This window comes from Scyliorhinus torazame, chromosome 18 (genome assembly GCF_047496885.1).
Source record: "Scyliorhinus torazame isolate Kashiwa2021f chromosome 18, sScyTor2.1, whole genome shotgun sequence".
Classification (NCBI taxonomy): Eukaryota; Metazoa; Chordata; class Chondrichthyes; order Carcharhiniformes; family Scyliorhinidae; genus Scyliorhinus; species Scyliorhinus torazame.
In genome coordinates this window covers 8,092,748-8,107,784 of record NC_092724.1, presented here as the reverse complement: position 1 = coordinate 8,107,784, position 15,037 = coordinate 8,092,748, and the positions used below count along the sequence as shown (strand labels likewise).

Below are 15,037 nucleotides of genomic sequence, written 5' to 3'. Positions count from 1 at the left end.
TGGCCAGATATTGATTGTGGGATGAATATTGGCCTGGCACTCGAGTAGAACCAACCGGCCGACCTTCGCGACCCACGCCGGCCGACCTGCTCGACCCACGCCGGCCGACCTGCTCGACCCACGCCGGCCGACCTTCGCGACCCACGCCGGCCGACCTTCGCGACCCACGCCGGCCGACCTTCGCGACCCACGCCGGCCGACCTGCTCGACCCACGCCGGCCGACCTTCGCGACCCACGCCGGCCGACCTGCTCGACCCACGCCGGCCGACCTTCGCGACCCACGCCGGCCGACCTTCGCGACCCACGCCGGCCGACCTTCGCGACCCACGCCGGCTGACCTGCTCGACCCACCATTTTCGCTTACCTTGTTTGTTGCTGACAAAAATGGAGGAAATGGTTTTGGGTCCCTTTGGCCCCAATGGTCCCTTTAACTTGGAAAAAAAAAGGCTGCGACTGTATATTAAAAAAATGCGGCCGCACTGTGCATGCGTACCCGATCATCGGTGCGCATGCGCATAGTTTTACACATGGTCGGGCACGCATGCGCAATGCGGGCAAATTTTTAAAATCTGCTCCTGGCCAGTGTGAAGGCAGCCAGCATTATGAAAAGCCGGCTGCTGCGGCTATTGCACATTCGGGAGCGCCGCGACAGACGGCTCCGCATGACAATACCTGCGTTAAATCATGCTCCCCCTCACATATAACGTTCATATCCAGCCCCCGCCCCCACCACATATATTGGACAGGATTCACTGGTCTTGTACAGGGCGGGCCCTTTGCGAGCGAAAACGGAAAATTTGGCGTTCCAGCCAAATCTCCATTAACTTTCAGCGGCACAGTAAATCCCAGCCGCGAAGGAGGACGGAAGATTTTTTGGCCATAACCTTTATAGCTAGAGCCCCCCCCCCCCCCTCTCAGGTATATACTCCATAACCAAATGCCCCCGCATAGATATTTCTTTAAATTTAGAGCACCCAATTCTTTTTTTCCAATTAAGAGGCAATTTATCAAGGCCAATCCACCTACCCTGCACATCTTTAGGTTGTGGGGGCGAAACCCACGCAAACACGGGGAGAATGTGCAAACTCCACACGGACAGTGACCCAGAACCGGGATCGAACCCAGGACCTCGGCACTGTGAGGCAGCAGTGCTAACCACTGTATCACCCTGCTGCCCCTCACCCCAGCATATATAACCATCATATCCAGAATCCCACCCCACCTAGATAATTTTATAACCAGCCCCGCTCGAGGTATACAGTATACACAAACACTCCCTCAGATATAATCACCATATTCAGACCCCCCCCCCCCACCACCACTTTTATAAGCTTTATGCCACTGGTTCCCAACCTGTGTGCCAAGGTGTGCCTTGAAGACTCCCCAAATGTGCCACAATAAAAAGATTCAAAACTCATGCAATTAAATTAAAACTAACATTCGTCTTCAGCTGATTGACATCTCCGAGTCTTGAGGAATCCTGGGCCTCCCCCGCGTGCGAAGGCCGGGAGAGGTCCGCACACGCCTGGTTTAGATTTTCTATGTCGGTCAGGCCCATGCGCATGGCCAACGGGACCTGGAGCTGAAGACAAAAGGTCCCCAAGCGCCAGCACAAAAAGCAAAAACTTTCAAAGAATGCAAAAAACCCTGGGAGGAGACGGGGAGAGGTTTTTAAAAAAATCAGGAGATGGGACAGGAAGAAGTTAAAAACGAAATTCCCAATAAGGGAAGAAGGGAGAGAAAAAAGGAGATCTCATTTTCTTCTTAATAGTGTAGAGGTGTGTCATGACATATAAATGGTGGGAAGCACCACATGATGCCAAGAGACGTTGCACATTAATGTCCAAATCCAGACATTCACTGGCAACCTCTCCTGAACCCCCAACGGCAGGCACGGTAGCACAGTGGTTAGCACTGTTGCTTCACAGCGCCAGGGACACCGGTTCGATTCCCGGCTTGGGTCACTGTCTGTGCGGAGTCTGCACGTTCTCCCCGTGTCTGCGCGGGTTTCCTCCGGGTTCTCCAGTTTTCTCCCACAAGTCCTGAAAGACGTGCTGTTCGGGGAATTGGACATTCTGAATTCTCCCTCAGTGTACCCGAACAGGCGCCGGAGTGTGGCGACTAGGGGCTTTTCACAGTAACCATTGCAGTGTTAATGTAAGCCTACTTGTGACAATAATAAAGATTGTTATTATTGTAACTCCCCGGGCAGCTCGGTGGCGCAGTGGTTAGCACTGCAGCCTCACGGCGCCGACGTCCCAGGTTCGATCCCGTCTCTGGGTCACTGTCCGTGTGGAGTTTGCACATTCTCCCTGTGTCTGCGTGGGTTTCGCCCTCACAACCCAGAGATGTGCAGGGTAGGTGGATTGGCCACACTAAATTGCCCCTTAATTGGAAAAAATGAATTGGGTAGTCTAAATTCTTTAAAAAAAAAAATTAAAAATTATCGTAACTCCCCACTGACATGTATAATCTTCATACCCAGTGCCATGTTCTCCCTCATGTATGTTCCTCAAACCCAGCAAGTTATCTCGCTAATATCCCAGCCCCACTTTAATTTTCCACCTTTCCTAAAGTGTGGGTCATGGGCACCGGCGGCCCCTCCATCACCCTTCCTGACCATTATTCTCATGTCAGTCCTGACGCCCAATATTAACAGAATATACAACTTGGTTGGCAGCACGAAATGTGAAATAAGAACGGAAAATGCTGGCCGTGCTCAGCGGGTCTGGCAGAATCTCTGGAGAGAGCGAGAGCGACGTTTCAGGTCAAGGACTCTCTTTATCAGAACTGTTCTGAGGCCACCCATATCCCAATGATCCTGTCTCCAGTAGGATCCAGACCACTGACCTGACCATCCACAGAATTTGAGGTTCAATCCTCCCATGGCAGTGCGAGAATTTGAATTCAATTCAAAACAATCTGAAAATGAGATAGCAGCAGTCACAAAGTGACCTTTACGTTTTTGTCATTAAAAATCCAGCTAGTGCACTATAGTATCCATAGGGAAGTAAACCTGCTATCTTTACCCATCCTGTACACGGGTCCAGTCCCACACCAGTGTGGTTGATTCTTGAACTGCTTTCTCGCAAAGCACGCAGTTGTATCTCATCGTTACCAGTAGCCCGAGAAAACAGTTTACCAGCACCTTTGTTAGGGACAAGTAATATAATAATAATAATCTTTAGTGTCACAAGTAGGCTTACATTAGTACTGCAATGAAGTTACTGTGAAAAGCCCCTAGTCGCCACATTCCGGCGCCTGTTCGGGTACACTGAGGGAGAATTCAGAATATCCAAATGACCTAACAGCACGTCTTTCGGGACTTAGGGGAGGAAACCGGGGCACCCGGAGGAAACCCATGCCGACACGGGGAGAACGTGCAGATTCCGCACAGACAGCGACCCAAGCCGGGAATCGAACCCGGGTCCCTGCCTCTGTGAGGCAACAGTGCTAACCACTGTGTTACCATGCTGCCCTAAGGATGGCAATAGATGGCAGACTTGCCAACAAGGCCGACATCCTGAGAATTTGATGCCGTCAGCTCCTGAAATGTCGATCTTGTGCAAACTAACTTGGTCGGAAAGTCAAGACCAGTTTCATGCTGAACAAGCAAGCAGGGGAAATGAGTGGGGATTTGTTGTGGTGATATTGTGGCATGTCAACAGAACCTTGCACCAACCCAGCAGCCTAGCTATCACAGGCAGTGGCCCTTGTCTTACACACTGTTCTCCTGTAACTGTAACATATCAACACACCTAGGCCAGTTTACTGTGGGCCAAGCATACAATGTAAAACAACCAGAGAGTAGGACTTCCATAAGGTGGCATGGGCAACTGAGGATGCACCTTTGACAAGTGAAAAGAGCGACTGGAGGCAGTATTCAGAAGATTAACGCATTTCAATGTCCTTGTCTTTCCCCAGAGTAAATCTGTCTCTCCCTCCGACAGTGTGCGAGCTGAAGACAAACACAGAGGCTCCCTCGATTACAGCACTGATGGGAAGAAGAGGAAGTGTAACGACAAAGACTCGGTGGGACATTACGTATGTTAAAGAGTTCAGATCACGTTGGCAGCATAGTACTCACAACAGCAATGTGAGCACAGCGACTCGAATTTGAATCTTAATCTTGTAAACTTCTCAAGAGGGCAGGTTTTGATGACTTCTGAACAAAAATATCCAGTTCCTTTCCCTGCTAGCCCCCAGAGATATTAGCAGGCTTCCTGTGGCATTGTTTGCCGTGAATCGGAGCATATGGTGATTTATAATAGTAGGGGCCTTGTCAACAAACTGTGGCGATGGAAATGTGTCAAGAAATGGGGGTGACTCTTCACAGGAAAGTGCATGTTACAAGATTTAAAAAAAGATAAATTTAGAGTACTCAGTTAATTTTTTCCAACTAAGGGGCAATTTAGCGTGGCCAATCCACCTAACCTGCACATCTTTGGGTTGTGGGGGCGAAACCCACTCAAACACGGGGAGAATGTGCAAACTCCACTCGGACAGTGACCCAGTGCCAGGATCGAACCTGGGACCACGGCGCCGTGAGGCAGCAGAGCTAACCATTGTGCCGCCGTGCTACCCTACTCACAAGATTTTAAATACAAGTTCTCCCACGATGCTGCCCTTGGCAAGTCATAGGGTTTGATATTTGTTGTGGGCTTAGGGCGATGAGGAAAATGTTACATGTCATACTTTCAGGCAATGTGACCAAATGCATGTATTTTAGTGTATTCTAGATCAATACAGAGATGCATGTCATAGAGTGACAGTCGTCAATCGCTTGGTAACATGCTCTGAGTCACAAGGTTCAGGTTCCAATCCCGCTCTAGGGTTGAAGCACAAAGATCCATGCTGGCGCTCCAGTGCAACATTGAGTGGGGTGTTAAACTGATAGAGGTGCCGTCTTTTGGATGAAGCGTTAAACAGATTACCTCCTCCTGATGCATAAGATGCCAGAGCACGATTTCAAAGAAGATCCACGGAAGCTATCCCCAGTGTTCTGGCCAATATTTATCACAAAATGACAGATTATTTGGTCGTGTATGACATTGCTGTTTGTGGGAGCTTGCTGTGCGTGCATTGACCGCTGTGTTTCCCACATTAACACAGTGGCTGCACTTCAGGAAACACTTCATTGACTGGGAAGCGCTTTGACGCATTTGGTGGTAGTGAAAAGTGCTTCATAAATGCAAGTCTTCCTACCCGAAGATGAAAAGCAAAACAACAGATTAACACATGCCATTCACTAACTGGTGTCTTTAGAGAGCGGGTATAGAACTCCGAGATCCCTCTACCATAAGCATGATCTATCACTTTTTTTATTCTTAAATTGGACGGGCAATCTGCAGAACGTTAGTGCTGTGTATTTGAACACCCGGGCCACCGCTTCACTTTAACTTGTATTAGTCGGCCTACGTTTTGTATCTAATTACCCAAGCCTAGGGGCATTTGGCCACTACTGTAGGCAGCAAAGTGAGATGTGTTTGTGTGTCTTCTGTTGGCAGCATTTCTGGGAAATCTAATAGTACTTGAAATGTTGTCTGCGACATCCTGGAATCTGGTTAAATGCTTTGTGGATGTTGTGGCCCACATTTCCCTGTTGGCAGTTTGAAGAATTTTGATGCAACAAAGACAATTCTGGGTGGCACGGTGATTAGCACTGCTGCCTCGCAACGCCAGGGACCCGGGTTCAATTCCAGTCTCAGGTGGGTCACTGTCTGTGCGGAGTCTGCACGTCCTCCCCGTGTGTGCGAGGGTTTCCTCCGGGTTCTCCGGTTTCCTCCCACAGTCCAAAAATGTGCAGGTTACGTGGATTGGCCAGGCTAAATTGCCCCTTAGCGTTGTGTCCAAAGGTTAAGTGAGGTTATGGGGATATGGCGGGGAAGCAGGCCTGGATAGGGTGCTCTTTCAGAGGGTCAGTGATTTGATGGGCTGAATGGCCGCTTTATGCACTGTCGCGATTATGAATGACAAATGCAGGACAGCAGACTTGAAACTCCATGTTTGCTGTTATGTTTCTTATCACTGATAGAAACGCTTTTTAAGTGTGAAGTGATGATTTAATTCCCTTGATGCATTGGTTTGTCAGGGGAAAAATGATGCGGGTGTAATCTGTGTGGAATGGTTGGTTTTAAAAAGCAGGATCATTTTTTACGCCAAAGCCAGGTGTCACACAAATGGCTGTAGGGAAGCTCCCTCTATTCTGTTCCAGCCTTTGGAAATCAGCCCCAACCACAGCTGGTTTTTCTAAGTCCTGCAAGCATTCCATCGTCTCTCCGAGTGTGATTGACGCTTTAAAGCTTCAACTGGGTTGAGAGTCCCAAGCTCGTTTGACGTCAGTCCCGTTTCCGCCAGCAGGCAGAGCCAGCTCTGTGATCAGATGGGCCTGATCCACGCTCAACCCCCCAGAGGCGAAACAACCAGGTCAAACCGCATGGTGAGGGGGGGTGGCGAGGGGGCGGCAGGGGTGGGGGGGGGGGGGGGGGGGGGAAGGTCAATCATGGACCTTCTGGGAAGGTCAACAGTGGGCCTGCCTGCCCAGAACCTAACTCTGGAGGAGGCGGGATGGTGGCGGGGTTTAGCTACTCCCTCGACACACACAAACACTTAATAAACCCTCACACCTCCAAGCTCGCTGTCTCCAGGAGCAGAAGTTCCTATCTATTGAGACGGTGGGACATTGCCCTATTGGTTTAGCTGGTTTAGCTCAGTGGGCTCGACAGCTGGTTTGTGATGCAGAACAAGGCCAGCAGCGCGGGTTCAATTCCCGTACCAGCCTCCCCGAACAGGCGCTGGAATGTGGCAACAAGGGGCTTTTCACGGTAACCTCATATTTGTGACAAAAAAGGTTATTATTATTATTATTACTGGGACATTAGAACATACAGTGTAGAAGGAGGCCATTCGGCCCATTGAGTCTGCACCGACTCACTTAAACCCTCATTTCCACTCTATCCCCGTAACACAATAACCCCATCTCACCTTTTTGGACACTAATGGCAATTTAGCACGGCCAATCCACCTAACCTGCACGTCTTTGGACTGTGGGAGGAAACCGGAGCACCCGGAGGAAACCCACGCAGACACGGAGAGAACGTGCAGACTCCGCACAGACAGTGGGCCAGCGGGGAATCGAACCTGGGACCCTGGCGCTGTGAGGCCACAGTGCTAGCCACTTGTGCTACCGTGCACAACATTACTCACTTTGACACCTCAATCGGCATAGGATTGGGTAACTTAGTGGTTATGTTACTGGATTCGGAATCCAAAGGCCTTGTCTAATAATCTGGAGATGTGACTTTAAAACCCTACCATGGCGATTTGTGATTTTGAATTCAAGTGATTCAAACATCTGGAATGAAAAGCCACTTTCAGTAAAGGTGACCTTCTTTATTAATGTTCTCGAGGGCAGTAAATTTGCCCTCCTTGTCTGGCCTAGGTATGAGTCCACACCTGCAGCACTGTGGTTGACTCTTAACTGCTCTCTCAAATTGCCTCGCAAACCAATCAGTTGTTTCAAACTGTTGCAAAAAGGAGTAATGGGAATAAAACCATAAGCACCTCCTGGCATCAACCTAAGCATTAGATTCGGGTGCAGCAAAGGTACACCCAGTCCAAAGCTCGGAGGACTGCTGTTAGAATTGGTTGACTGTCCCACAGAGCAACCGGCCGATACACATCCATATCTATCAGCCACCCTCCAGCACCACCCACACTCCCTCACCACAGTTTCTTCCTGGGAAGTGGGCGTCGCCAGCCAGGCTGCCCATCCCTCATTGCCCGTGTACTGAGAGGCTTGCTGGGCCGTTTTCTGAGGGCATTTATGAGTCGGCTACATTGCTGTGGGCCTGGGGTCACTTGTAGGCCAGACCGGGTAAGGACGGCAGATTTCCGTCCCTGAGGGACATTCGTGAACCCAATGGGCTTTCACGGTCACTATTACTGAGACTAGCTTCCTATTCCGGATTTGTTAATTCTGCCAGTTACTGCGGTGGGGTTTGAATCCATGTCCCTAGAGCGTCAGCCTGGGTCTCTGGATTACTATCCCAGTGACATTACCACTATGCCAATGTCTCACTGTCTTCACTATTCCTGGATAGGCCCTGTTCCCGCTGGCTGGACAGATCCACCAGAGGTGGGCGGAAAGTGGTATACAGTGGGAAGGGAGTGGCTCAGGAAATCCTCAACATTGAGTACAGATTTCATGTAGATTCAGAGAGAGGGATAATCCCAGGTTAAAGAGGTGTGAATTGCCTCAAGGCAGGACAGTTGGTAGGATTTTGCAAGCCCAGGCCAGATGGTTGTGGGGGGGGGGGGGGGGGTGGTGAATGTAATGCGACATGAATCCAAGGTCCCGGTTGAGGGCATACTCATGTGTACGGAACTCAGCTATAAGTTTCTGCTCGGAGATTCTGCATTGTCGCGCGTCCTGAAGGCCGCCTTCGGGTAAGCGTTCTCCAAGGCGAGTAATGGGAAGCGGGTGAATACCTCTATCCACAATGATAACAGAAACCAGTGCCTGAGTGCAAAATGTGAGGCTGAAACATCGCGACTATCTTCAGCCAGATGTTCATCTCAAACTCCTCCTGAAGTCTTCACCATCACTGATGCCAGTTGTTTTTTAAAAAATGAATTTACAATACCCTATTCTTTTTTTTTCCATTTAAGGGAAATTTAGCGAGGCCGGTTCTCCTACCTGGCACATCTTTGGGTTGTTGGGTGAGACCCACGTAGACACGGGGAGAATGTGCAAACTCCACACAGACAGTGACCCAGGGCCGGGATTCGAACCCGGGTCCTCGACCCTGATGCCAGTTGGTACAATCCACATGATATTAAGAAATAGTTGAACATGTTAGAAAACCTATGGGTCCCATCAGCATCCGAACAAACAGACCGGCGACTTGTTCTCTGGAAGTAGCGGTGTCCCTAGCCAGACTATTCCAGCAGAGCTACAACGTCCGCATCTATCCAACAAGTGGAAAATTACCCAGATATGTTCCAAAATAACAGACAAATCCAATCCAGAATTACTGCCCCATCCGTCTATGCTCAAGTCATTATCAAAGTGATGGATGGTATCATCAAGTGGGCAGTGGGCAGCACGGTAGCATTGTGGATAGCACAATTGCTTCACAGCTCCAGGGTCCCAGGTTCGATTCCGGCTTGGGTCACTGTCTGTGCGGAGTCTGCATACCCTCCCCGTGTGTGCGTGGGTTTCCTCCGGGTGCTCCGGTTTCCTCCCACAGTCCAAAGATGTGCAGGTTAGGTGGATTGGCCATGATAAATTGCCCTTAGTGTCCAAAATTGCTCTTAGTGTTGGGTGGGGTTATTGGGTTATGGGGATAGGGTGGAGGTGTGGACCTTGGGTAGGGTGTTCTTTCCAAGAGCCGGTGCGGACTCGATGGGCTGAATGGCCTCCTTCTGCACTGTAAATTCTATGATCAATGGTACTATGAAGCAGCACTTGCAAATAATCTGCTCATTGACGCTCAGTTTTGGTTCCACCAAGGACCACCTCATTATAGCCTTAATCAAAATGGACAAAAGAGCTGTATTCCTGAGGTGAGGTGTGAGTGACTGACCTTTGACTCCAGGGTAGCAGTTGACTTGAGCATGGCATCAATGCAAACCTGGTAAAACTGAAGTCAATGGGAGACGGGAAATCTCCCCACTGTCAATAGGCAAACCTAACACAAAGGAGAGTGTTTGTGATTATTCGTGGCCAATCATCTTAGCCCCAGGACGTTGCTGTAGAAGTTCCTCGGGGTGGTGCCCTAGGCCCAACCATACTTCGCTGCTCCGTCAATTGCAAGGTCAGGATATTTGCTACTGGTTGCACAGTGTTCACTTCCATTTGCAACTCCTCCGATATTGAAACAGTCCATGCCTGCAGACTGCAATACCTGGATGACTAGGAGGCATGTTCTGATAAGTAGCAAGTCACAGTGCCACGCAAGGCCGGACAGTAACTATCTCCAACAAGGAACAGTCTAAACCACTTTCCTTTGATATTCAACAGCATATTAGCCCACTATCAACACTGAACCAGCCACATAAATATTGTAGCTACAAGACTTTTCAAAACATTTCAAAACGTTTTCACCCAGGGGGTAGTGGGAGTGGAACTCGTTAACTGAAAGGGTGGCGGAGGCAGAGACCCTCTTAACATTTAAGAAGTATTTAGATGTGCACCTGCAATGCCATACAAGGGTGAAGTGCTGGAAAATGGGATTAGAATACTTAGGTGGGTGTTTTTGACTTGCACAAACGCGACGACCTTGGATTCATGTCGCATTACATTCACCCCCCACCATCTGTGCGACAGACCTCTATGACTCTCAAGAACAGGTCAGGTGCTTGTTATTCTACAGTGAGTGACCCATCTCCTGACTTCTCAAAGTCTTTCCACCGCCCCCAAGTCACAAGTGTAATGGAAATATATTGCCATTCATTCAGTGTCACTGGTCAAAGTCCCGGCCTTCCCTCCCTGACAGTAGCGTGGGCCTACCTTCATCAAACGGACTGCAGCCATTGAAAAAAAGCAGCTCACCGTCACTTTCTCGGGGGCAACTAGGGATGTTCCATTTATCTTTAATTCACCTCATGTGACACTGCCTTCAGCTCCAGTTTGATCACCCTCGTACAGTACAGCGCGATATCTTAATGGGGCATCCCGATATATTTACAAAGCTGTAACTTTGTGTGTCAGCAAAAGAGGGAATCGCAATGAACACATTTTTATTGTCAGATATTCTCCGGTGTCTTCTGTAGTTTAGTTGGTAGCACACTGGCCTCTGAGTAAGTAGGTACTGGGTTACTGTCCCATTGTGGCGGCACGGTAGCACAGTGGTTAGCACTGTTGCTTCACAGCGCCAGGGATCCGGGTTAGATTCCCGGCTTGGGTCACTGTCTGTGCGGAGTCTGCACGTTCTCCTTGTGTCTGCGTGGGTTTCCTCCGGGTGCCCCGGTTTCCTCCCACAGTCCAAAGATGTGCGGGTTAGGTGGATTGGTCACGCTAAATTGTGGGCAGCACGGTAGCATTGTGGATAGCACAATTGCTTTACAGCTCCAAGGTCCCAGGTTCGATTCCGGCTTGGGTCATGATCTGTGCGGAGTCTGTACATCCTCCCCGTGTGTGCGTGGGTTTCCTCCGGGTGCTCCGGTTTCCTCCCACAGTCCAAAGATGTGCAGGTTAGGTGGATTGGCAATGCTACATTTGCCCTTCGTGTCCAAAATTGCCCTTAAGTGTTGGGTGGGGTTACTGGGTTATGAGGATAGGGTGGAGGTGTGGACCTTGGGTAGGGTGCTCTTTCCAAGAGCCAGTGCAGACTCGATGGGCCGAATGGCCTCCTTCTGCACTGTAAATTCTATAATTCTATGATAAATTGCCCCGCAGTGTCCAAAGGTTTGGTGGGTTGCTGGGTTACGGGGATGGGGTGGAGGTGTGGTCTTAGGTAGGGTGCTCTTTCAGGTGCCGGTGTAGACTCGATGGGCCGAATGGCCTCCTTCTGCACTGTAAATTCTATGAATGTCCCAAGCTAGAGATTGAGGACAAAATCTAGGCTGACACAGTTGCTACAATCTTTAAGATAAGACATTGACCAAGACACTATCTCGTCAGTCAGATAGATACAAGGATCTTTATAAGGCCATTCCAAGAAGAGCAGATAGGTTGTCCCGAAGTCCTGGCCAACATTCATCCCTCAGACCAACATCTAGAATGTTTCTCGACTCACGCAGACCTGAAAAGTTAACTCTGCTGCCAGAAACATTGGGTTTCTCCAGCATTTTCTGTTTTAGTTCAGATTTTCAGTATCCACAGTATTTTATCTAGAATGGGATCACCTGGTCACTTAGTTCATTGTTGTCAGTGGGAGCTGGCAGTGTGTAAATTGCCTGCTGTTGTTTCCAACATTCCAACAGTGACCACACTTGCAAAGTACTTCATGGGCTGCAAAGCACTTTGCAAAGCCCCGAGGCGGCCAGCCTTTTAGACTGTGCAACCAGAGACTGTTTTCACTGAAAGAATGCTTCCAACAGCCTTAATCAATATGATATAAATCATGTCAGCCTTCCGCGGATTGAAAACACTCACGCAAAAATGTACAGAAATAATACTCATGCCCCCTGGGAACATACATTTAAGAAAAGGAAAGAGTTGCATTTATATAGCGCCTCTCACCGGGGTGTGCCGTAAGTGCTTTACAGCCAATGAAATACTGCTTGAAGTGTAGTCTCCTATTATAATGTGGGAAACACAGCAGCCAACCTCCACGCAGCAAGATGACACACAGCAAAGTGATGACTAACAGTTTTTTTGGATATTTATTCACGAGCATCGCTGGTGGGGCCAGCATTTAGTGAGGGAGCATTTAAGAGTCAACCACATCGTTGTGGGTCTGGAGTCACATGTAGGCCAGACCGGGTAAGGATGGCAGATTTCCTTCCCTAAAGGATATTCGTGGAGCCAGATGGGTTTTTACGACGATGGACCATGGTCATCATTAGGCTTTTAATTCCAGATTTTTATTGATTCACCATCTGCAGTGGCGGGATTCGAACCTGGGACCCCAGAGCATTTCTCTGGGTCTCTGGTCTACTAGTCCAGTGGCAATACCGCTACACCATCGCCTACCCTGAATGATAAATATTGGGCTGGACACAAGGGATATCTCCCCTTGCTTTTTATTGAAATAGTGGCATAGGATTTTTTGTTAAACATTGACCTGAGTGGGGCAGCACGGTGGCACAGTGGGTTAGCCCTGCTGCCTCACGGCGCTGAGGTCCCAGGTTCGATCCCGGCTCTGGGTCACTGTCCGTGTGGAGTTTGCACATTCTCCCCGTGTTTGCGTGGGTTTTGCCCCCACAACCTAAAAAGATGTGCAGGATAGGTGGATTAAACTCGCTAAATTGCCCCTTAATTGGAAAAAAAATGAATTGGGTACGCTAAATTTATTAAAAAAAAGAAAAGAGAAACATTGACTTGAGTGGGCAGCCACCCCTTGTGCCACATTTTCAAACTCCCATGCGAATCTTGTTAGTGTTAACTGTACGTCATGAATGCTTATTAAATTGAACAGGTCACACAGCAGTGGGCAGTTCTCCAGCTTTTGTTTTGTCACTATGGTTTCAGATATTTAATTTTTTTTGCAGACCCTCGAGAAAGGGAAGATGTTGGAGTGATACAGAATTTTTAAAAAAAAATTAATTTCCTCTCGCATCAATGGATTTGTGTTGTAAAGGAAAAATCATCAGGCGGGAAAACACTGTGCACAGATAAAGCTTCTTAACCTCATCTCCTGCTCGTTCGCACAATTGAGAGACCTCCCATTGTTCAGCCCTTGGGCCTTAAGCGAACTGCCGGCCTGCCTCCTGTGTGCCTACTGTATGGCTGTGCCTGACTATCCTGAGGGGGATTTTCTTTTTGAGTGTTTCCCAGGCCCTTCAGAATGGGGTGTTGGGGATCCCATTGTGCTTAACTCGGCCTAATCACAAAGCTTAAGGAGCCTGTTGAAAAGGCCTGTCTGCGTTAATTGGTTTGTCCTGCAGTTCCCAATGTTGTGCATTTACTATCAACATTCCGCCGACTGTTAATTCAAGGCTTTCCCTCTTTTTTTTTTTTTGCATTTCAAGTGGCTTTGAGGTGCTCACCCAACAGGGCTGCGATTTAAATGCAAGCGCTGTGAACACCGTGATCTGGGCAATCAGACACTGACCCCTCTCTCTTCCCTCTTTGCCCCATATGCATGGACTGTGTGCATTACCGGCTGACACGGATGTTTGACTGACCCAGGCAGAGCAATGGGGCCAAGATAGCGGGATTGTAAAATGCAGTGCCCTGTTAACATCACAGTCGTGGAAACTGCTCCCTCGGCAGGAATTAAAATGCGCAAGAGTCATGTTAAAATAACGTATTGCCCGACGTCCAGTCGATGGTATTTTTGAATTGGTGATGAGGATATATTGTGGGGGGGGGTCAGTCTCACTTTGTGCAAGGTGATTAAATTGTGATATTAGATTAGATATCCTTCTGATTTTCACTTTGAGTGACGTTGACACCTTGGCCGAGCTGTATAATGGTTAATCTGCTTTTCCATTTTTACTCCCAATCTGAATGATCTCCATGGAGTCCCGCGTTGGAGAATGTGGAGGCACTAACCCCTAGCCCCCAATCAGTCCTTGGCACAGCAGGCAGCTGCTGCTTTGTCCCCCTTGCCAACCCACCATAAAGGCCCCTTTCAAAATTTACACAGGCTCGGAAATAGTCCTCCCAAGCATTGCATAAACCCAGCAGCCATTTCCTCCTTCAGACCTCTCTGTGGCTGCTGCTCATTGGCACAGGAATCCACTCAAAGACCCAATTAACTTTAGATTATGCCCACACAGAAGACATTTCAGCAGCATCTCAAGGCTCAGTGTGCATCCTAGTGGAATGTATTCAGGCCCTCGGTCTCTCTGGGGTGCTTTACACAGTCAGGCTACAGTCTGGTGACCTCTGCTGGCCGCCATGAAACGAGCTGCAACTTCACTGCTGAGCTCTGAACATTTTATTTCTCAGTGTCAGTCCCACCGAGAGTTCAAACTGAAACAATCAAACCCCGCGCGCAATGTAGAAAACGCTCAATTTAACATGCCGGGCCGCTGTTGAGACCCAGTTACGTCAAAGCAAAGCTGAGCTACATATCAGCAGGGTAACAATGTAAACAAAAATGTCAGGCATAGAAGCTACGGTAGACCCGCCTCTTATCTTTTTCCCCATTACCCAGTAGCTGGTCGTCATCGACTCGACTGGCATCAGTCAGCAAAGCTGGAACTGAAACCCCCAGTGTGTCGTGTTGTCTCATTTAGTGTCGGGCCTTCTTATTCACCAGCAAACCCAACAACACAGAGAAAAATATCTCAAGGTGCCTCTTAATCTGAAACAAGAGGAGTGTTGGTCGAAAGGAGGAGTTGTTTGTGTGTGTGGTTGGGGGGCGGGGGGGGGGATACGGGCAAAAAATTTACAAAAGGGGGTAGTAAGCCAGCCCAGCA

General features: G+C 48.9%; 1 protein-coding gene across 1 annotated transcript in view; it reads left to right on the top strand.

Annotated features, from left to right (window-relative positions):
* The window catches only part of LOC140394923 (transducin-like enhancer protein 4), a 232,552-nt gene that overhangs the window by 162,764 nt on the left and 54,751 nt on the right, over positions 1 to 15,037 (top strand). The window contains 1 exon segment of the mRNA XM_072482114.1: positions 3,926 to 4,045. Within this exon segment, the coding sequence (XP_072338215.1) occupies positions 3,926 to 4,045 (120 nt within the window).